Source organism: Macaca nemestrina, chromosome 10 (assembly GCF_043159975.1).
Source record: "Macaca nemestrina isolate mMacNem1 chromosome 10, mMacNem.hap1, whole genome shotgun sequence".
Lineage (NCBI taxonomy): Eukaryota > Metazoa > Chordata > Mammalia > Primates > Cercopithecidae > Macaca > Macaca nemestrina.
The window spans coordinates 10,305,947-10,328,455 of record NC_092134.1 but is presented as its reverse complement, the minus strand read 5'-3'; the positions used below and the strand labels follow the sequence as shown (position 1 = coordinate 10,328,455).

General features: G+C 42.3%; 1 protein-coding gene across 2 annotated transcripts; it reads left to right on the top strand.

Annotated features, from left to right (window-relative positions):
- The first annotated feature begins 15 nt into the window (after positions 1 to 15).
- LOC105494266 (density regulated re-initiation and release factor) lies at positions 16 to 21,572 on the top strand. 2 transcript variants are annotated; one of them, XM_011762562.3, is made up of 8 exons: positions 16 to 142; positions 885 to 999; positions 12,226 to 12,245; positions 12,889 to 12,973; positions 15,887 to 15,970; positions 18,083 to 18,199; positions 19,657 to 19,796; positions 19,909 to 21,572. In XM_011762562.3, the coding sequence occupies exons 2-8, from the start codon at positions 894 to 896 to the stop codon at positions 19,951 to 19,953; spliced, it is 597 nt and encodes a 198-aa protein (XP_011760864.1). In that variant the 5' UTR covers positions 16 to 142; positions 885 to 893; the 3' UTR covers positions 19,954 to 21,572. The 2 variants fall into 2 exon arrangements, with proteins under 2 accessions (XP_011760864.1, XP_011760861.1); XM_011762559.3 differs by lacking the exons at positions 12,226 to 12,245; positions 12,889 to 12,973.
- The last annotated feature ends 937 nt before the right edge of the window (positions 21,573 to 22,509 follow it).

Below are 22,509 nucleotides of genomic sequence, written 5' to 3'. Positions count from 1 at the left end.
CGATAAAGGCTCATTGTCTCGCGGGAGCGCTGCTGGCGGACTGGCTTTCGGGCGGCCGTGGTCGGGGAGGCGAGTTGCATGTGTCGGTTCAGCTGGCGATAGCGGCGGGAGCGGAGCCGGCGGGGCCTGTGCGACCGCCTGGGTAACGACACCAAGTGCTTCTCCCGCTCCCCAGAAGCTCGTAGAGAGTGTGGGGGAAGCTGAGATGCTGCCTGGCGGAAGGGGGCCGGGCCGGGCGTCTCCACACCCCCGCCCACAAGGGCCCCTTCTGGCGTCCCCGGGGTTGCTCCTTCGCCTCAGACCTGGTCGCCCTTGTCCCCTCAGTGCTCTTACATTCTGTCCTCGTTTTCTGTTCACATCCTCCTTAGGCTCTGGTCACCCCGCCCCCTCCCATGCCCTTTTTAGAGTCCCCAGGCCCTTCCCGTGGCGTTTAGCTGCCCCCACACCGTGCACCCCGGACTCCTCTGATGACCCACCCCTCGTTCCTTGGCATTTCCAGCCTCTGCATTCGGCACCTTTGTAGCCCTTCTCTCTTAGTGCAGTTTGCATCCCTCCCAGACCACCCTTAGACCTTTTTGCTCCGTGTCTGCCTAGGGTACTCACCCCATCTTTCCTTCCCTATTGCTTCCTCTTTTTTACTAGTGAGTTCCTCTGCCCCATCCTTCATGGTCCATTTGCTGCTTCCTTCCCTGTAGGTCTGTGGACCAAGGAGATCTTGTGCCTGGGATTGCTTATATTTTATGAATCGAATGCAGCTTGTGTCCCCCACTCAACAACAAAATTGAAACAGCTTCGGGTTGGGGGGATTTCTGTTGAGAGGAATGCTGTTCTTCTGGGGTCTTCATTCTAAAATAGTGAGGGTGTGTTATTTTCCTTGCTTACAGGTTTGTGAAATGGCTGCTGACATTTCGGAATCCAGCGGGGCTGATTGCAAAGGAGACTCAAGGAACAGTGCCAAGTTAGATGCCGATTACCCACTTCGAGTCCTTTATTGTGGAGGCAAGTGTTGGTAGCCACAGAATGACTTTTACTCACTATATTTTTATGCATTATAATAATAGTTTGACATTTGGTGGTACTAAGTTTTTTCCCCCATCTTTTTCATTTGGTGAATTTGTGCTGGGGGAGAGGAGTGCTGGGGAGGAGGAGGCATGAATTAACAGCTTCCCAATCTGAGTGATTTGTGTCTGGCTACTCTGACTGAAGAAGCTTACAGTCCGTTTGGAATAGAGATGTGCAGCTAGGTTATTTCAGCCTGCAGGTCCTCAAGGTGTACGCTAGTCTAGCTATCAAAGGAGGGCTTCTTGGAAGATCCTGAGTTAAGGATGGCAAGAACTGGATGAGAAGGTGGGGAAGGGCGTCCCAGACAAAGCGAACGACTATGTAGAAAAAGCTTGATGGTGGCCGGGCGTGGTGGCTCACGCCTGTAATCCCAGCACTTTGGGAGGCCGAGACGGGTGGATTACGAGGTCAGGAGATCGAAACCATCCTGGCTAACACGGTGAAACCCGGTCTCTACTAAAAATACAAAAATTAGTCGGGCGCGGTGGCGGGCGCCTGTAGTCCCAGCTACTCGGGAGGCTGAGGCAGGAGAATAGCGTGAACCCGGGAGGCGGAGCTTGCAGTGAGTGGAGATTGCACCACTGCACTCCAGCCTGAATGACGGAGCGAGACTCAATCTCAAAAAAAAAAAAAAAGAAAAAACTTGATGGCTGATGGCTGTGAAGAAGCGAGCAGCTTTGAGTTTGTATGGTGTATCGTATAGGGAGGGTGCCCATTAAGGAGTGAGAGAAGGTGAGGTTGGAGTGTTGGGTGGTAGGACAGGAAAGTCTTCTTGGTTTGAATCATGATATATGCATTAGGTTTAATCAAGATCTTTTTCACTTTCAAGTGTTTTTCTTCATTTTCAATATAGAAATATTTGTGAATTGTAAATGCTGTATGTATTCGCATCTTGGAAACTTTCAGAAAAATTTGAAGATACAGGACAGTAAAAGGGCAAGTAAATATTTTTTCAGTAAATATTTCTCAGAACTTACTGTGTGCCTAGTGATGTTTTAGGTGCTGCGGCTTGAATAGTGAATAAGTCAAAAGATCCTTGTTCACATGGACCTTACATTCTGTGACTACAGTAGAGACCTCATCTGACATTTAAGTACCGTAGAAGGAGAAATGATGTCATTGAGTTAAAAAATTCTAACAATTCATTATTTATTGAGTATCTTCGATAGTGAAATAAACTTAGCACACAGTACCTCAGCAAGAGAGTAGGCGGTGAAACTTTTTGTAGGGCTTGTTGAGTTAGGTTACAATATTGGTCTTACTTGGTTATATTATTTGCGTTTGGAGTTACAGACCAGGGCTTGCATTTTGACTCCAGCACTTACCGGGTTTGTGACCCCAGGCAGGTTACTTGATTTCTCTATTCAAGTAACTTTCCCAGGGTCCTTTTCTAAGGTCTGTAAAATGAAGATAATGATTACGTCTTAAGTCAGATGATTCGTATAAAGTTCCAGGTACAGCAACTAACATGAGAATTTAGTTCATGAAATGCTATTACTATATTAGAAAAGTATACTAGTTTGGTTTCTTCACCTTTGTGTGGCAGATGTAGTAGAGAGCTATTGTACTCTTTCATCAAATTTAGGAGTCCATATTTTATAAGGTACACTATTGTTTTAGGTTCCACTAAGAAAAAGTGATACCAGTTAGATGGACATGACATAATTAGAAGATGTAGCCCTATAAAAATTTTAAAAATACGTTAGAATTGATGAAATACAGTATATGAAGACCATGCTGTTAAATTGCTTATGTCATTCCTAAAGTAGCTTTTATAGTATTACACTATTCAGACCAACCCACCGATAATTTATGTTGACAGGAGGCCCCTAATCTTTTGGAGAAGGGTGTTTTTTTTTTTGTTTTTTTTTGTTTTTTTTTTTTTTTTTTTTTGAGATGAAGTTTCACTCTTGTTGCCCAGGTTGGAGTGCAATGGCGTGATCTCGGCTCACTGCAATCTCTTGCCTCCCAGGTTCAAGCGATTCTCCTGTCTCAGCCTCTGGAGTAGCTGGAATTACAGGCATGTGCCACCACGCCCGGCTAATTTTGTATTTTTAGTAGAGACGGGGTTTCTCATGTTGGTCAGGCTGGTCTCGAACTCCTGACCTCTGGTGATCTGTCCACCTCAGCCTCCCAAAGTGCTGGGATTACAGGTGTGAGCCACCGCGCCCGGCAAAAGGTTTATTCTTTTCATTTCCTTCTCTACTTTGTATTGGTATATAGGCAGTAGGATGGGGAAAAGGATACTTTTTCATTAAGGAGTTTACGGTCTAGTTAATGAGAAACATTGAGGGAATATTAAATGATATTGACTATAACAATGAATTAGACATTCAGGAAAGAGGGAGGTCTTTGTTCAGAGGGAAGTAGAGAAGTTTTCAAGGAAGTAGGGTTTGAGTTAAGCCTTAGGTGATGGGTAGAACTTGCAAGGAAGGGATTAATAAAAACAATATAGTAGCAAATTTTATTATAGTATCTTCAGGAGAGACAGAAGAAAGGGCAGATGGTAGCAGAATGCTGGATTGGAGTATAGTGAGAAACCAGGATAGGTAGGATGAAGTCATTTGTCTTCAGGGTTGAGACCTCAGACGCTGAAGTCTACCTCAGTTTAAATCCTGGCTCTGCCTTTTACTGACATTGTGACCTTGGCCAATTCACTCATCCATGAAATGGGGCATAATAGTAGAGACTACGTCAGAGGGTGCTTGAGTAAGTGAAGTAACACAAGGAAAATGAGTAACAATGTTTGGCACATGGTAAGTTCTCGGCAAATGTTATATGTTATTATCCCTGAAAGTCAGATGAGAAGTTCAGAGTATTCTAGAGAATACTAGCTTAGAGAAGTTCAGATTATTGCTATAGTCTCCATCATCTATGAGGGACTTAGGTTGATGCAAAAGTAATTGCAGTTTTTGCCATTAAAAGTAACGGCAAAAACTGCAATTACTTTTGCACCAACCTAATTGGGTTTTTTGTTTGTTTGTTTGTTTGTTTTTTGAGATGGAGTCTCGTTCTGTCGCCTAGGCTCGAGTGCAGTGGCGCGATCTTGGCTCACTGCAAGCTCTGCCTACCGGGTTCATGCCATTCTCCTGCCTCAGCCTCCTGAGTAGCTGGGACTACAGGCGCCCACCACCACTCCTGGCTAATTTGTTTGTATTTTTAGTAGAGACGGGTTACACCATGTTAGCCAGGATGGTCTCAATCTTCTGACCTTGTAATCCGCCCACCTCGGCCTCCCAAAGTGCTGGGATTACAGGTGTGAGCCACTGTGCCCAGCCCCTAATAGTTTTTTGAGCAGGAAAATAAAGTGACAAGAGATTAATATGCTGCATTATTTGGAGGAAATAGAACCCACAAATTTGAAGGCCACTTTCAGAAATGTAGGTTTGAGGTAAATAAGTGCCTTGTTGAGAGTGTAAGCGGTATAAAAGTAAATAAAGAGGGTTAATTAAAGAAAAGATAAACAGTTTAATGGTGAAAAAAGAAAAAAATTTAGGTGAATTCCATGTTTCGCAACTGAGAAAGTTGAAAAACCAGAACACCACTAAAAATGATGACTTTGAGAAAGATTAGATTTGGAGATAGATAATAGGCTGACTTACAATACAGTGTATTTGAGTTTCTCCAAACAGAAGAATCCAAGTATGCTGCATTTGGCAGCAGAGAGAGACAGTATATGAGCTTTTCTAAGGGAAAAAGAGGGAAAAGTCAGAAAGATTCTTGGGGTGTACCTGGAGCGAGGTGAGCTGGGTGGATTTTACCACATAGAGAATTGCTTAGTTGGTGAGAAGTTTGAAAGCTCGGTGAAAATGTCAGTCTCTAGAAATCTTGTTTTAGTTTTCTGTAATTATGAATTAAAACCAAGGGGCTGGGTGCGGTGGCTCATACTTGTAATCCCAGGTTACAAGGGAGGCTGAGGCAGGCAGATCATGAGGTCAGGAGTTCAAGACCAACCTGGCCAACATAGTGAAACCCCGTCTCTACTAAAAATAAAAAAATTAGCCAGGCATGGTGGCAGGCACCTGTAATCCCAGCTTCTTGGGAGGCTGAGGCAGGAGAATCACTTGAACCGGGGAGGCAAAGGTTGCAGCGAGCCGAGATCACGCCATTGTACTCCAGCCCGGGCAACAGTGCTAGACCCTGTCTAAAAAAAAAAACACAAAAACTGAAGATGTGAGGAAAACTGATCACATTTATTTTAGCAAGATGCTCAGAATATAGGTTTCTGTTACATTTTTATATGATGATTACCTGTGAAACACCACTTTAAATTTGGAAACGTATGTGAGTAAAGAATAATATCTATTCCCTGTGACCTCAAAGGGTCAGTGAACTAGGACTAAAGTGGAAGCTACCGAAAGGTGCCTTTCTACCTTGTCGACTCTCTCCAGAACAATACAGACTTCCACTTAATGTAAAAACTTCTTATGCTTAATTGAAGAAACCAGTAGTAGAGATAGGAATAGACTGTACCTTTTAGTTTCTTTCTAACATTACCTTTTTGTAAAAGGAGTGGATTTTGTTAGCCAGCTTGGTAAGAAAGTATGATGACATTGTTAATAGAGTCCACATCATAACCAACAATTTACAAAGACTATGAACAATTTTTACTTAGTATCTCTGATGTATAAGGTCCTCGGCTAAGTTCTGTGGAGGCATGTAAATTGGCAGAGGCTCTATCTGTCTACACATAACTTACACAGGGAAGATGATGAATGCTGAAAGAAAGAGACAAGAAATAGGCCGGGCACGGTGGCTCACACCGGTAATCCCAGGACTTTGGGAGGCCAAGGTGGGTGGATCACCTGAGGTCAGGAGTTCAAGACCAGCCCGGCCAATATGGTGAAACCCTGTCTCTACTAAAAATACAAAAATTAGCTGGGCGTGGTGGCAGGCACCTGTAATCCCAGCTACTCGGGAGGCTGAGGCAGGAGAATCGCTTAAACCTGGGAGGCGGAGGTTGCAATGAGCTAAGATCGTGCCACTGCACTCAGCCTTTGAGAGCAAAACTCCGTCTCAGAAAAAAAAAAAAAAGAGAGAAGAAGTAAAGATTAAGGACTAATCCTTAAGGAGGGGAGAGATTTGTAGGAAATTAGGGGGAGACTTCATAGAGGCAACCACAGCCAAATGGGGATTTGAAGGAAAGGTTGCATTCAGGCAAGACAGAAGGGCTGAAGGTTGGACTTGCCGGGCAGAGGTGTGGAGGTAGGAAAGTATTTAATAGTGAGTAGTGTAGAGGGAGTTTCGAGTGTTACAGTTTGGTTGTAATATGGAATTCATGAAGAAGGGCAGCCAGAAATTACGGCAATGTGGTTTGGGGTCAAGTTCTGGGGCACTTGATTTGTAGATAATTTTAAGCCATTGAAAATTTTGGAGCAGTGAAGTTACATGAAGATGAATCTGGCAGCAAGATAACAGTTGAAGGAGGCAGGCTTATTAGCCAGGCTATAATAAAACTTTAGACAAAATTAATGAGCATTTAAACGAGTGGCATAAGTGAGGAAGAGAGGTCGAAAAATAAATTATGATGGTAGGATCAACAGTATAAAGCAGTTAATCACATTTGAGGACAAGGGAGAGGGGAGAAATAAACTGGATGTGGTTTTGGCAGACATTTCGTATTGTTGGAGTGCTTAGAGAAGAGGGAAAACCTTCCAATAGAATACCTAACTGATTAAAGAGAAAAGTAGAAGCGATAGTGACATAGGCATTTTTCTTATCATTCCTTCCCCTTCCCTCCCTTTACCCTTTTGCAAAAAGAAGGGTGCAAATTGGAGAATTTGCTCTCAGCTAAAGTCTGGGGTTTCAGAGAGCAGCTTGAATTCATTTAGGAAACACGTTTTAAGCATCTGCTCTGTGGCAAGCTTTGTGCTCCATGTACAGAAGTAAGACATAATTATCTCCTGGAAACTTAGCTTAACTGGGAAGACAAACATTTTAACAGGTGAGTTATAATGTACTAATTGTATACTAGAGGGCTGATCAGACTTCAGTGAGAATAAAGAACCAACCAGTAGTTCTACTTGGGAGAACTGAAAAAAGGGAAACTTAAAGTATTGAGTGGATTTTATGTTTGTATATTTAATCTTCAAAACTGAAATATTATGGTTTTATTGATGATAAGTTTCTCAATTGTATAAGTGGTGGGGCCGGGATTAAAATCTAAGACAAGCCATTATAACATCAGCTTCAAGGAAATTTTGCAGAATCTTGAAGGATGAGTAGGTGTTTGCTGAAAAGAATGGCATGGATAGAAGTTCATTGTTGGACCATGGGGTGGTAGGAGTTGAGTCTGGAGAAGTACGATAAGATGTTTGAAAAGTTCTTAATCTGGGAAGTGATGTGATTGGTTATATCTTTTTGGATAATAACTGTTTGGAAGGAAGGAGGAAGTACCTGAAATGGGTTGAAACTGGCCACAGAAATCAAGTTTAAGAGACTTTATTTTTATTTTTTCCACCCTCCTCCCCAAATTTAGAAGACTTTAAAGTATGAGATGATTGAGGCTTAGTGACACTGTGTGCAAAGTTAGTGATTTTGGTGACTGTTGACAGTGAAATTTGTAATTGAAAATACTGACTTTCAGGAAATTATTTGATTGTGGCTATTCATTCTCTGTTATAGAAAGGCATTTTTTTGTTTGTTTGTTTTTGAGACGGAGTCTTGCTCTGTTGCCCAGACTAGAATGCAATGGCATGATCTCGGCTCACTGCAACCTCCGTGTCCCCGGTTCAAGCGATTTTCCTGCCTCAGCCTCCCGACTCAGCTGGGATTACAGGCGCCTGCCACCGTGCCTGGCTAATTTTTGTATTTTTTTGTAGAGATGGGATTTCACCATCTTGGCCAGGCTGGTCTCAAACTCCTGACCTCGTGATCCACCCTCCTCAGCCTCCCAAAGCGTTGGGATTACAGGCGTGAGCCACCACACCCGGCCGCTCTGATGTATTCTTTTTTTTTTTTTTTTTTTTTGAGACGGAGTCTCGCTCTGTCGCCCAGGCTGGAGTGCGGTGGCCGCATCTCAGCTCACTGCAAGCTCCGCCTCCCGGGTCTACGCCATTCTCCTGCCTCAGCCTCCCGAGTAGCTGGGACTACAGGCGCCCGCCACCTCACCCGGCTAGTTTTTTGTATTTTTTAGTAGAGACGGGGTTTCACCGTATTAGCCAGGCTGGTCTCGATCTCCTGACCTTGTGATCCGCCCGTCTCGGCCTCCCAAAGTGCTGGGATTACAGGCTTGAGCCACCGCGCCCGGCCTTGATGTATTCTTAAGACTAGATTTAGTTTATGATCTTCTGCCAAGACCATCACAGAACTGCTGTTAACTTCAGTGCATTTTATCAAGAGGTACCTGGCTGTGGATTAGTCCCATTCCATGTGGTGGTAACTTTGCTCATTTGGCCAGGCACAGTGACTCACACCTCTTATTCCAACACTTTGGGAGGCCAAGGCTGGCAGATCATTTGAGCTCAGGAGTTCGAGACCAGCTTGGGCAACATAGTGAGACCCTGCCTCCACAAAAACTTAAATAAATTAGCCAGGTGTTGCAAACGCCTGTAGTTCCAGCAGTTCCAGCTACTCGGAGGCTGTAGTGGGGTGAACACTTAAGCCCAGGAGTTCAAGGCTTCATGAGTTAATGATCACATCACTGCACTACTGCCTGGGTGACAAAGCGAGACTCTTGTCTCTTTAACAAAAAAAAAAAAAAAAAGGCCGGGCGCGGTGGCTCACGCCTGTAATCCCAGCACTTTGGGAGGCCGAGGCGGGCGGATCACAAGGTCAGGAGATCGAGACCATCCTGGCTAACACCGTGAAACCCCGTCTCTACTAAAAATGCAAAAAATTAGCCGGGCGAGGCGGCGGGCGCCTGTAGTCCCAGCTACTCGGGAGGCTGAGGCAGGAGAATGGCGTGAACCCGGGAGGCGGAGCTTGCAGTGAGCCGAGATCGCGCCACTGCACTCCAGTCTGGGCGACTAAGCGAGACTCTGTCTCAAAAAAAAAAAAAAAAAAAAAAAAAAAAGGCTGGAGTCTAGAGGCTTAATTTTTTTTTTTTTTTTTTTTTTTTTTTTTTTTTGAGATGAAGTGGAGTCTAGAGGCTTAATTTTTTTTTTTTTTTTTCTGAGACGAAGTCTCTCGCTGTTGCCCAGGCTGGAGTGCAGTGGCACAGTCTCAGCTCACTGCAGCCTCTACCTCCCAGGATCAAGCAATTCTCCTGCCTCAGCCTTCCCAGTACCTGGGACTACAGGTGTGGACCACCACACCCGGCTAATATTTGTATTTTTAGTAGAGATGGGATTTCACCATGTTGGCCAGGCTGGTCTTTAACTCCTGACCTCAAGTAATTCACCCACCTCGGCCTCCCAAAGTGCTGGGATTATGGATGTGAGCCACCACACCTGGCCTAGAGGCTTAATTAGATTAAAGTTAAACAGATTTTGGCAAGAAGGTTCCGTGGAACCTTCTTGATGTTTTGTTCGTCATGTTGCATTGCATCAAAAGCTCATAATGTTTGATGTTTCACTATTAGTGATGCTAAGTTTGAAGGTGATGGCTAGATGTTTGCATTGAAAAGGTTTTCCCTTTCCAAATAAGTAAGTGATCTGTAGAGAGAAATTGACTTTTTTAAAGAACTTAAAGGAGCTGCCCCAATTTTTATTGCATTCGAATTTTGCTGAACCGGGCCAGGTGTGTTGGCTCACACCTGTAATCACAGCACTTGGGAGGCTGAGGCCAAGGTGGGCAGATCACTTGAGGCCAGGAGTTCAAGACCAGCCTGGCCAACATGGTAAAACCCTGTCTCTACTAAAAATACAAAAATTAGCTGGGTGTAGTGACACACACCTGTAATCCCAGCTACTCGGGAGGGTGAGCTACGAGAATCACTTGAACCTAGGAGGTAGAGGTTGCAGCCAGCTGAGATGGTACCACTGCACTCCAGCCTGGGCAACAGAGCAAGAACCCAATTTATTTATTTTTTCTGAACTAAATATTATTTGAAATTGTATACAAAATTTGTAGCTTTAGTATTTACTGTAATGGTATTTAGCCAATAATTATATAGTTGTATCCTGAAAGTGTGGCTGAACAACTATGCCTAGTATTTGAACTTGAACTGTGAGGAATATGGGGCTGTGGCTAACCAGGGAGATCTTTGGTAGAAAGAACCCTAAACTATAATAGACTCGACTGGACAAAACCGCTGGATTCCAGTTTTCTTCTGCCACATACCACCTTTGTCATTGAATGAGCTATTTAACTCTTTTAGTGCCCCATCTATAAAATAGTGATTGTGTGGTAGCATGGTAGAATGTTAGTAGGGTAAGGTGAAGGGAGATCATTTTCAGCTGTCTGGTGCCACTAAGTTGCTTGTTTACTTTGTGTAATCTAAGTTAGTGCTTAATCGCATGAGCATCAGAAACAGGCAGATTCAAATCCTATTATACAGATGCAAGTGGTTACGTACACTAAGCCTCATTTTCATCATCAGAATATAGATATGGTACTTCTTGTCTTACAAAGTTGCGACAAGTAAACATAATAATGGATGCAAGGCATAGTAAAGCATTTGGCACATACTAGGTGCCCAGTGTGTGGTAATTGCTGTGATTACATGGTGTACCACCTTTCTCTCCCTTGTACCACCTTTCTCTCCCTCAAAAATCTCAGGATATTGGACACACTGAACTATTCCATTCTAAACCTTAAAAATAAAATAAACAGTTGACGCAGTATTAGAATTACAGTTAAAATTGGGAAGCTTTTTCAGTTCTTCTAGTCCCTTATTAGCCTGTACAGGCTGTAACACTGAATGATAGGATTGAACCAAGATTCCTTCTAGCTTTACACTTTCGTGATCTTGTGTAGCATAATATGAAAAAGCTTTGGCAACATAGCAAGATCCTGTCTCTACAAAAATAAAAAACTTAGCTGTACATAGTGGCTCACACCTGTAGTCCCAGCTACTTGGGAAGCTGAAGCGGGAGGATTACTTGAGCTGAGGAGTTCGAGGCTGTAGTGAGCCATGGGCACACCACTACACTCCAGCCTGGATGACAGAGTGAGAGTAAGACCCTGACTCTAAAAAAATAGGCTGAGCATGGTGCCTCACACCTGTAATCCCAGCACTTTGGGAGGCTGAGGCAGGTGGATCACCTGAGGTCAGGAGTTTGAGACCAGTCTGGCCAACATGGTGAAACCCCATCTCTACTAAAAATACAAAAATTAGCTGGGCGTGGTGGCACATGCTTGTAATCCCAGCTACTCGGGAGGCTGAGGCAGGAGAATTTCTTGAGCCTGGGAGACAGAAGTTGCGGTGAGCCAAGATCGTGCCACTGCACTCCAGCCTGGCAGAAAGAACAAGACTCTGTCTCAAAAAAAAAAAAAAAGAAAAATGTATTGCAAAAAGATGGTAGTAAAAATGCAGCTAAAGTTTATAAATTTGTCAGTATAAATAAAAAATGGTGGCTGTTTTGGTAAACTATCAGAAGAAATAACCAGGCTGGGAACAGTGCTTCACGCCTGTGATCCCAGCACTTTGGGAAGCTAAGGTAGGTGGATCGCTTAAGCCCAGAAGTTTGAGACCAGCCTGGGCAACATGGTAAAACCTTGTCTTTACAAAAACTTAGCTGGGCATGGTAGTGTGTGTCTATAGACCCATTTAGTCGGGAGGCTGAGGTGGGAGGATCGTTTGAGCCCCCAGAGGGGTGGAGGCTGCAGTGAGCCATGATTGCACCACTGCACCCCAGGCTGGGCAGCAGAGCGAGACCATGTCTCAAAAGAAAAGAAATAACCAGTTTCCTTCAAACCCTGTTGTATGGGGGAATTGTTCTTGTCTTAGCTTAATTTTTGACTCACTGAAATGATTATGGTAAGACCTCATTATATACAAAATAGCATACTTTGATGCTCCATCAGCTGACGGAGACACTCTTTAGATGAAAAAATCAAGATAGTATCATCTCATAATCATGTGCCTTTTACCTCCAAAGTCTCATAACCATGTGCCTTTTACCTCACTGAAGAGTGGCATTTGAAAAGTGGTATAGAAAACTTACAGGAAAAATGTAAAAATGAAGCATTTTCTCAAGTATAAAAGTTAAGGATAAGCCCTGCGTGTGTGTGTACATATAGGTTTAACATTTCAAATCTTTTTTCTTTTTATTTCCTCAGTCTGTTCATTACCAACAGAGGTGAGTCCTTTATTTATTTATTTATTTTTTACCTTATGTATTTGAAGTTATTCTTGGTTTTAAAGCTACCTTGAGAACTTTTTTTTATTTTTCATTTTTGATTATTTGATAGTAAAGCTTTAACCTTTTCTAGAGAACTTTGGTTTAGAATAATTTTATGGTCTTATAAATTATTTTCTAAATTTAGACCTTAAATCATACATGTGCATCTTTTGTACATGGCTGTGCATTTTGGATTTTTGCATAGGATTTATGAATAGTCAGCTCATAAAATAAGAGTAACCTTAATGCCAAAATCTACACGAATGAGCAGAGGAAAGAAAGAGCAAATAAATTGTGTGTAAGACTTTCTAAGTCAGGCTCTGTGAGCAAGTCATGAAAATGAGGCACTTATGTGCTCAAAGCAAGAAATAGAGGGAGAAGAAATAAACTGATTCCGTGGAGAGGTACCTAATCCTTCTTAATATCTAATTTCTTACGGGACATATTCTGGTTGAATACAGATTTCCTGTGGATAAGAAGTCAGATGGGAGTGGTTTGTTTTATTCTTTGTATTAACAAGCATAGGGAGTGATTTTTAATTACAACATATTGTTTGACTGAAAATGTTTTGTTGTGACTCAGTTCTTTTTTTTTCTCCTAGTACTGTGAATATATGCCTGATGTTGCTAAATGTAGACAATGGTTAGAGAAGAATTTTCCAAATGAATTTGCAAAACTTACTGTAGGTATGAAAATTTTTTTTCTTGCATTAAATTTCTGTACCTGAGACAAATGCATGTATGGCATTATTCTAAAGATACGAAAGTCCTCCTTTAGTAGGATATTACAGAATTAACATTTATCTCTGTTAGCTGTTTAAGTTCTCTCTGAGATAGGATAGGTCTGAATATCAACTTTCTTATATAAAAAAAGTAAATGGGCCGAGTGCAGTGGCTCACATCTATAATCCCAGCACTTTGGGAGGCTGAAGCAGGTGGATAACAAGGTCAGGAGATGGAGATCATCTTGGCTAACACGGTGAAACGCCGCCTCTACTAAAAATACCAAAAAAAAAAAAAAAAATTAGCCAGGCGTGGTGGTGGGCGCCTGTAGTCCCAGCTACTCGGGAGGCTGAGGCAGGAGAATGGTGTGAATCCAGGAGGTGGAGCTTGCAGTGAGCCAAGATCGTGCCACTGCACTCCAGCCCAGCCTGGGCGACAGAGTGAGACTCCTTCTCAAGCAAACAAACAAAAAGTAAGTGATTGGGTGGGCACAGTGCCTCACGCCTGTAATCCCAGCACTTTGGGAGGCTGAGGTGGGCGGATCACCTGAGGTCGGGAGTTCAAGACCAGCCTGATCAACATGGAGAAACCCTATTTCCACTAAAAGTGCAAAATTAGCCCAGCATGGTGGTGCATGCCTGTAATCCCAGCTACTCGGGAGGCTGAGGCAGAAGAATTGCTGGAACCCAGGAGGCAGAGGTTGCAGTGAGCCAAGATGGCACCATTGCACTCCAGCCTGGGCAACAAGAGCAAAACTCTGTCTCAAAAAAACAAAATTAAAAAAAGTAAATGATTTAGGGGCAAATATATATTGATTTTATTGTAAGCATACTATGTGCTACACACTGTTTCAGATTCTGAGGATAAGCCAGTAAATAAAAAGATTTCCTACTCTTGTGGCAATTACATTCTAGAAAGGGAGACAGATTAAATAAGCAAAACATATAGTATATAGACAGTAATAAGCAGGAAACGGGGAGATGAGAATTGGTGGGAAGGAATTTGAAATATGAGGTAGTACCCAGGGAAGATTTTGCTGAAAAGGTGGCAGTTGATTTTTTGGGAACTGAGGGAATGAGTCATTTGGGTATCTGGCAGAACATTCCTAGGCGGAGGACACAGCCTGAGGAGAGGCCCTGAGCAGAAGCTCTGCTAGTATATTCAGGAAACAACAAGTAAGCCTTTGTGTCTGGAGCTTATTGAAGGACCGGAGAAGAGTTTGATACGAAGTAAGAGTAGACCACACCGGGTTGGGCAGTGTGGGCCATTTTGGCTTTTGCTCTTAGTTAGATGAGGAGCTCTTGGAGGAGTTTAAACAGAAGAGTGATAAGGTCTGACTTGTTTCAGCAGTATCACTTAGGCTGCTCTGCTAAGAATAAACCAAAGAGGCCGGGAGTGGTGGCTCACACCTATAATTGCAGCACTTTGGGAGGCTGAGGCAGGTGAATCGTTTGAGTCCAGGAGTTCGAGACCAGCCTGAGCAACATGGTAAAGCCCTGTCTCTACAAAAAACGCAAAATTATCTGGGCATGGTGGCACATGAGCCTATAGCCTCAGCTACTCGAGAGGCTGAGGCAGGAGGATTACTTGATCCCAGCAGATTGAGGCACCCCAGCCTGAGCAACAGAGCGAGACCCTGTCTCAAAAAAACAAACAAAAATGTCAAAAGAGGGTCATAGGCAGAAAAGCAGGGGAAGAGCAGACAGGAGGCTGTTGTGATGACTGAGGTCAGAATGGTAGTGGTGAGGTGGTGAAAAGTGGTCAGATAGGAGTATATTTTGAAGGTAGAACTGACAGGATTTTCTGATTTGTTGGGCGTAGTGTGAATAAAAGGGACATCTAGGGTTTTGGTTTAAGCAACTAGAAAAATGGAGTTGCTGGCCGGGCATGGTGGTTCACGCGTGTAATCCCAGCATTTTGGGAGGCCGAGGTGGGTGGATCACAAGGTCAGGAGATCAAGACCATCCTGGCTAACATGGTGAAACCCTGTCGCTACTAAAAATACAAAAAATTAGCTGGCCATGGTGGTGGGCGTCTGTAGTCCCAGCTACTTTGGGAGGCTGAGGCGGGAGAATGGCGTGAACCTGGGAGGCGGAGCTTGCAGTGAGCTGAGATCCGGCCACGGCTCTCCAGCCTGGGCGACAGAGCGAGACTCCGTCTCAAAAAAAAAAAAAAAAAAAAATAGAGTTGCCATTGCCGGAGGTGGGAAGACTGTGGAGGAACAGAATTCCTCAGTTTGCTCATATTGATGGCTTCTCTTGCAAGATTGGTAAAAATGAAGGCAGTAGCAGGAAGAAGAGAAAGCCTGGTCTGGGAACAGGCCTGCCCAGAGACACCCAGTGCTGCCCCACTCATTGCTCCTTGACTTTCAGGTGATTTCTCTGACACACAAATCCCTAACTTGATAAGTCCCTTTTGGCTGGTAGCTACTTCATCACTGTCAGTGGTTGAATAAAAACCCTCAAGTCTGGTTTTATATTCAGTCTACATGGTTGGCCCTGAACAGGACCTTACTGGGATAGGATCATGTCTGAGCGGGTGAGGAGCTGTTCTCCAGATGGTAACAAAATTAGTAAGTTTAGATGCTAGAGCACTCCTGCAGAGCCCAAGTGTTTTGTGCTCCCTTCTTGTGGCTAAAAATTTTAGCCCTCACATATCGAAAGACTGGGTTTTCTCTTCTGTTACCATACACTTACCATAATGACTTTAGAACTAGACTTGAATAGGAATCTAGCAGTGTAATCCATTGCTTTACAAATGTCATGCTTAGCTGTTGGTAAGATGCCTTATTTGTATATGAGGTTGCTCAAAGGTGATTTCTTTTTTTTAACAGTGTGAGATGATGTTCATGCTTTTGTATTTCATTTTTATATCTAGAAAATTCACCCAAACAAGAAGCTGGAATTAGTGAGGGTCAAGGAACAGCAGGGGAAGAAGAGGAAAAGAAAAAACAGAAGAGAGGTAAGACCTAAATTCATATCTTGATTTGTACAGTCATACCGTCACTACGATAGAAGATGTAAGTAATTAAAAGGGTTCCCAAAGCTAGGCGCAATGGTGGGTGCCTATAGTCCCAGCTTCTTAGGGAGCTGAGGCAGGAGGATCACTTAAGCCCAAGAGTTCAAGGCTGTAGTGTGTAATGATCGTTCCTCCAAATAGCCATGCACTCTATCCTGGGCAACATAGTGAGACCTCATCTCTTACAAAAAGGAGGAGGTTCCCGGTGTTAATACCATGTACCTGTTACTATAGTTCCCCATGTATATCATACAGAGGGGCACATACTAATAGTCTCAAGATCATGGTTGGATGTGGTATGATTTGGACTTTGTCAGTAAATTGGACCTAGGAAAACATGCTTATTTGCCCTGTTTGTATGTAAAAAACAGACAGCTAAAATTCCTGTGTATTCTATTTAAGTAGAGTGAGGACATTTATATAAAAGATGTTATATTCTTATTACTTCTGATAGCTCAGTTGAAAACTTTGTTTTACAGCTGTTGCATATGCTTGACTCACTCCTTCTTCTCAGACCAACTCCTGATGCTGTGGATCCTGTACCTACCTGTTTGGTTTTCATTCATTATTCTCCCTATGACTGAAACTCACTTACAAATATTTTCAGGACTTTGTGTCTTAAAAAAAAAAAAAAAACTCTCCCCAAAGCTCATGCCTTTCTTTGCCTTATCCCTCTCCTTTCCTTAGCCAGATTTCTTTACTAAGGCCAGACTCACTATCCCCCGTTCTGTTCTGTGGTTCACTCTTCACTCCTCAGTCCATCCTAACCTGACTTCCTGACCACTGCAGCTCTTCCGGTAAGGGTCAGCAGTGGCTTAGTCATTGCTAAATAATAAGCACATACGCACTCACTCTTTGCTGAAACATTGTCACTCCTTAGTTTCTGTTCCTTCCTAGCTCTCCTATCACTCCTTCTTAGTCTTCTGTGTGGACTTCTGTTCCTTCTGTCCTTTAAAAGTCAGTGTTTTTCAGGATTCTGTCCTAGGCCCACTTCTCATTCTGCATGTTCTTGTTGGATGATTCTATCACATTCCTAACTTCCGCTGCCCACTATACACTTAAAATTCCCAAATCTGTATCTCTGAATCTGGCCTGTGTCTCTAGCCTAGAAGTGTGCTTGATCCCAGAAGCACCTCAAACACTGCACTTTGGAAATTAAGCTTGCTGAGTCTCGAGTCCCAAATTGATTCTTTTCTTCTTCTCCGTTTTGGTTAGTGACCATACAATTTATTCAGTCATCTAAACCAGAGCCCTGAGAACCATCTTACTTTCTCTCTCTCCCTTCACTCAGTTCGAGCTTCTGTTCTTTCTCCTCCCTCCTCTCCTGCCTGTGGCCTAGTGGCTATTACTGTTGGCACTGCTTTACTTCCCATTTTTTGCCTGAGCTAATGCAGGAACCTCTGTAGGGGCCTTTCTATCAGTCTTACTCTTCACAGATCCACCGAAACACAGATCCAGTGGCTGCTATGTATGTAATCTTTTGCTTTTCTGACTTCATGTGCTACATATTCATAAGCATCCTTCAATCAAGTGAAGTTCCCAAATATAATGCCTTTTCTTATCTCTGTACTTGTTCCCTTTCCCTGGAATGTCCTTTCTTATGCCTCTCCAACCTTTTTGCTTTTACCTGGACCTTTCCTTATTCTTCAAAACTCCACCTAGATGTTACTTCCTCTCGGAAACTTTCTGTGTCCTCTGGAAGCAGACTAACTTGTTGCTCTGCAAAGCTATCATAAAGTCTTATTCATGGATCCTATTATTGTATATATCAGGTTGCTGTAATTTTTTTTTTACTCTCTTCATTAGACTGTGAGTCCCTGGAGGGCAGGGGCTATGGTCTGTTCATCTTTGTATCCTCAGCCCTTAGCCCAGTGCTGGGCACATAGTAGGTACTTAATACGTGTTTATTGAATGAATACCTGGATGTGTTTAGTAATTTTGTATTAGAGAAAAAGAAAGTTAAACCTTTTGAAAATTAATAAATTTAAAGACAGTATTCTCTTATTATGTCAAAAACAAAACAACTAATGCTAAGCTCTTTCTTAATAAATAAAGGTGGAAGGGGTCAAATAAAACAGAAAAAGAAGACCGTACCACAAAAGGTTACTATAGCCAAAATTCCCAGAGCAAAGAAGAAATATGTGACAAGAGTGTGTGGCCTTGCAACTTTTGGTGAGTTCAGGGTTAAGTATATTTAAAATGTGTGAACTATTTTCTCTCTCTGTCTCCCTCTATCTCTCTCTCACATACCATGAAAACTTCACAGGTCTGTTTTTTGCTAAGAAGATAAATTTTGCATTTCTAATTACACCTTCAAAATCAAATTTTAGAGAAATGTCAAAAATCTTCTATAGAGGGTACTTTTTACTTTCTGGAATTCCTGCTTGGGCACATTTTATGTGGATGAGGAGGGCTGGGGAGGATTTTGTTTGAAACCAGCCAGTGCTGCTCCTCTGTCCTCTGCAGGCATGGTGGCAGAAGGTTGCAAAATGGCTCATCCCCTCTGGGAATGACAGCAGAGGGTGAGAAAGGTGGCAGAACATCCTACTTTAGAACCCCTCAGTTCCTGGAAGCCTTGAATGAGTAGTGAAACTGGGTGAAAATCTAAACCATGATCCCTCTGTAAGACAACACAGATTGAAAAACAATCAATAGTCCGGTCTGAGTACGATGGTGTTTACAACTAAATGATCACAACCACTTACAGATTTCTTTCTTCCTTCTTTACTCCCACTGCTTCACTTGACCAGCCTTAAAAAGAAAAAAGAGGCTGGGCGTGATGGCTCATGCTTGTTATAATTCCAGCAGTTTGGGAGGCTGACATGGGTGGATCACCTGAGGTCAGGAGTTTGAGACCAGCCTGGCCAACTTGGTGAAACCCCGTCTCTACTAAAAATACAAAAATTAGCCAGGCATGGTGGCACATGCCTGTAATCCCAGCTGTTCAGGAGGCTGAGTCAGGAGAATCGCTTGAATCCGGGAGACGGATGTTGCAGTGAGCCAAGATCGAGCCACTGCACTCCAGTCTGGGCAACAGAGCAAGACTCCATCTCAAAAAAAAAAAAAAGCGCCGGGCGCAGTGGCTCATGCGTGTAATCCCAGCACTTTGGGAGGCGGAGGCTGGCGGATCACGAGGTCAGGAGATTGAGACCATCCTGGCTAACACAGTGAAACCCTGTCTCTACTAAAAATACAAAAAAGTTAGCTGGGCGTGGCAGCGTGCGCCTCTTGTCCCAGCTGCTGGGGAGGCTGAGGCAGGAGAATGACGTGAACCTGGGAGACGGAGCATGCAGTGAGCCGAGATTTTGCGCCACTGCACTCTAGCCGGGGTGACAGCAAGGACTCCATCTCAAAAATAAAATAAATAAAGTGTCCCTGGATTTATTTTGGTCTTACATGAGTTAGGGGTAGTATAGATGATTCTGTTTTTATATATTGAGCCTTTATTTGACCTTGAAAGTGTAAACTGCATTGTTAAGATCTCTGTGGTAGTTTGTATTGTTCTGAAAGGAATATAAAACCCATTAACAATCTGTTTTATGAATTTAAAATGTAGATTAAATTTCAGAATGGAAAAACATCTTTGCACAATTCCAATTACAGTTCTTGCTCTTTTTTTAAAAAAATAGAAATTGATCTTAAAGAAGCACAAAGATTTTTTGCTCAAAAATTCTCCTGTGGTGCCTCAGTAACAGGGGAGGATGAAATTATCATTCAGGGAGACTTTACAGATGACATAATTGACGTCATTCAGGAAAAATGGCCAGAGGTGAGTACATGGAACACATACATCGCTAGAAGTAAGTTTTTAAAGCAAATTGCTTCCATTTTTTCTTAATTGCAAGCACAACTCACGAGATATAATTATTTGTGTTTTATAGGTAGATGATGACAGCATCGAAGATCTTGGAGAAGTAAAGAAGTGAATTTGAAAATTCGTCTATATTTAATGGCCTGAACTGAGAAGTTGATATGGCCAAAGGGAGAGAGGCCTTTTAAAAAATATATATATATATATTTATTCTACAGTAAAACTGTAGACTGCCCTCGTCCTTGGCATTTTCACTGTTCTGTACAAGGCTGCTTGTTTTTTTATTGCCAAAGTCAAATAAACGGGAGACTGTCATGCTCATGCATGAATAGAATTTAGTCAAAAAATTTTGGTCATTTGGTACTGACTTTCTCTTTCTCTGTCTCTTTTTTTTTTTTTTAAAGACAGAGTCTCGCACTGTTGCCTGGGCTGGAATGCAGTGGTGTGATCTCGGGTCACTGCAACCTCCGCCTCCCGGGTTCAAGTGATTCTACTGCCTCAGCCTCCCGAGTAGGTGGGATTACAGGTGCCCGCCATCACGCCCAACTAATTTTTGTAGTTTTAGTAGAGACAGGGTTTCACCATGTTGGCCAGGCTGGTCTCGAACTCCTGCCCTCGTGATTGGCCCACCTCGGCCTCCCAAAGTGCTGGTATTACAGACGTGAGCCACCATGCCTAGCCTGAGTTTCTCTTTCTCTCTTTTTAACTTTATTTTTTGAAAAACCCAGTAGACTTTTTGTGGGGAGCATTTTTGTTGTTTTACTGATCTAAAGCTGAGTGATTTTTTTAAAAGAATTTGGATTTGGCTTCCTCACCAGTAATATGTCTCCTTGCTTCTTTGATGTGATAGTTTTGAGATGGGTGAGAATCTAATAGATTTGTGGTTGAAGTTGAATTTGCTTTGTTGTTGGGAAGTCCACCCTATGGGCACAATAACATACTGTTGGTAGGAGTTGTTCGAGCTATTCTGGAGATTATTTGGTAAAGTATACTAAAAGCCTTAAACCATGTATGTGCACTGTTTGAACCAGTAAGCCACTTCTTTGACATTAGAAGACAGAAGAAATAATCAGCCTTGCATAAAACTTACAGATGAAAGTATTCATCACAATATTATTTATAATGAAAAATTGCAAATGTTATAAATGAACAATTGGAAAATGGTTAAAGAAGTGATGGTGCATTGTGTGGTAGAATATTATGCATATGTTTAAAGAATCATATTTTCTAAGATTATTTGGAAACATGTTTGGTAATGTCAAGTGGAGTACCCCAGAAACATTTTAGACATTTATCATCATCATTGTTCTGAGTGGAAGGCCGTTCGGAGAGGCTAGAGGCTCTTATTCTGGCTATAAATTATGTGAGTAAAATTCTGCTAACCATTAAAAATACTGTACACCCATCCTCAATATATAGTCCTGGAAATAGCAATTGAAACATGTCTTCTCACAAGAGAAAATGACAGTTTTAATGATGCATTAGATGAATTTAAACTTTAAGTCAGGTGCTGCAAATTGGAAAGAGGACTTGGGGTGTTTTAAATTGCTGTGGACACTTAAACTTAGAACCCATGGAACCCTTGTTTATTGCCATGCAAATTACAATCTTGAATGAGTGTTTTTTAAAAAATAAAGTATTAGAAAAATGTGTAATAAAGATGTAAAATTAAAAAATGGAATTCTGCATTAACTGTGGATTTTACTAAATAGAATTACCGGTGAAACTAATCTATCCATCGAGACTATCTGGTATGTATTACGTATGTAGTCTGTTGGTGCTGAAAGATGTCTGTGTGCCTGTATCAACATGTGACTTCATGTAAAGTTTCTTCATGTTCACAGTTCTTAGCAAATGCAGTTTCAATCCATAGATAGCCAGCAGTGGATGTTACTACAGGAAAATGCAGGATTAAAATTGTCCTTGTGTATAACATGTGTGAATCATTTTTTTAAACTGAAATTTAAAATGTAACATAGTCTAATCTCTGATTAAAATGTACTAATAGGGCCAAGCTGCTTTGTTGCACGGCTGTAATCCCAGCCGAGGTGAGAGGATCACTTGAGCCCAGGAGTTCAAGACTAGCCTGGGCAATGTGGCAAGACCCTGTCCCTACAAAAAATATGAAAATTAGCCAGGTGTGGTGGTGGGTGCCTGCAGTCCCAGCTACTTGGGAGGCTGAGGGGAGAGGATCACTTGAGCCTGGGAGGTTGAGGCTGCAGTGAACCAAGATCATGACACTGCACTCCAGCCTGGGCAACAGTGAAACCTGGTCTCAAAAAAAAAAAAAAGTACTAATAGTTCAAAAATTGACTTTACACATTCTCACAGTCTACCATTTTTAGTAAAAAACATGAAGCTTTAAGCAGCCTTATAAGAGATTTCCCATTATTAAGCTGGCAACTCTTAGTGCAGATACTTTTTGTATATAGTTTTGATAAGTAATATTTCATTCATTTTTAAAAACATGACAATGAGTGATGTTAAACTTTTTATTATTACATAAAAGTCAGTCTGTGGTAGCTTTCTCACTCTTAGTTTAAAAGTTGATAAATTACTGTTTTAAAGGTGAATTTTACCTTTTAGTTCCCTGTTCTCATTATTTACTAAATTCCTTTATTTAGGAAATCAAATAGGGAGACTGGGAAAAGTTCATTGGGAACTTCAGTTT

What these genes read in the sequence shown, in the direction of transcription:
- LOC105494266 (XM_011762562.3), top strand. Translation starts at nt 894, where the DNA reads ATGGCTGCTGACATTTCGGAATCCAGCGGGGCTGATTGCAAAGGAGAC. An exon ending in TCTGTTCATTACCAACAGAG is followed by an intron (nt 12,246 to 12,888) that starts GTGAGTCCTTTA and finishes TTTTTCTCCTAG; the next exon opens with TACTGTGAATATATGCCTGA. An exon ending in AAAGAAAAAACAGAAGAGAG is followed by an intron (nt 15,971 to 18,082) that starts GTAAGACCTAAA and finishes TAATAAATAAAG; the next exon opens with GTGGAAGGGGTCAAATAAAA.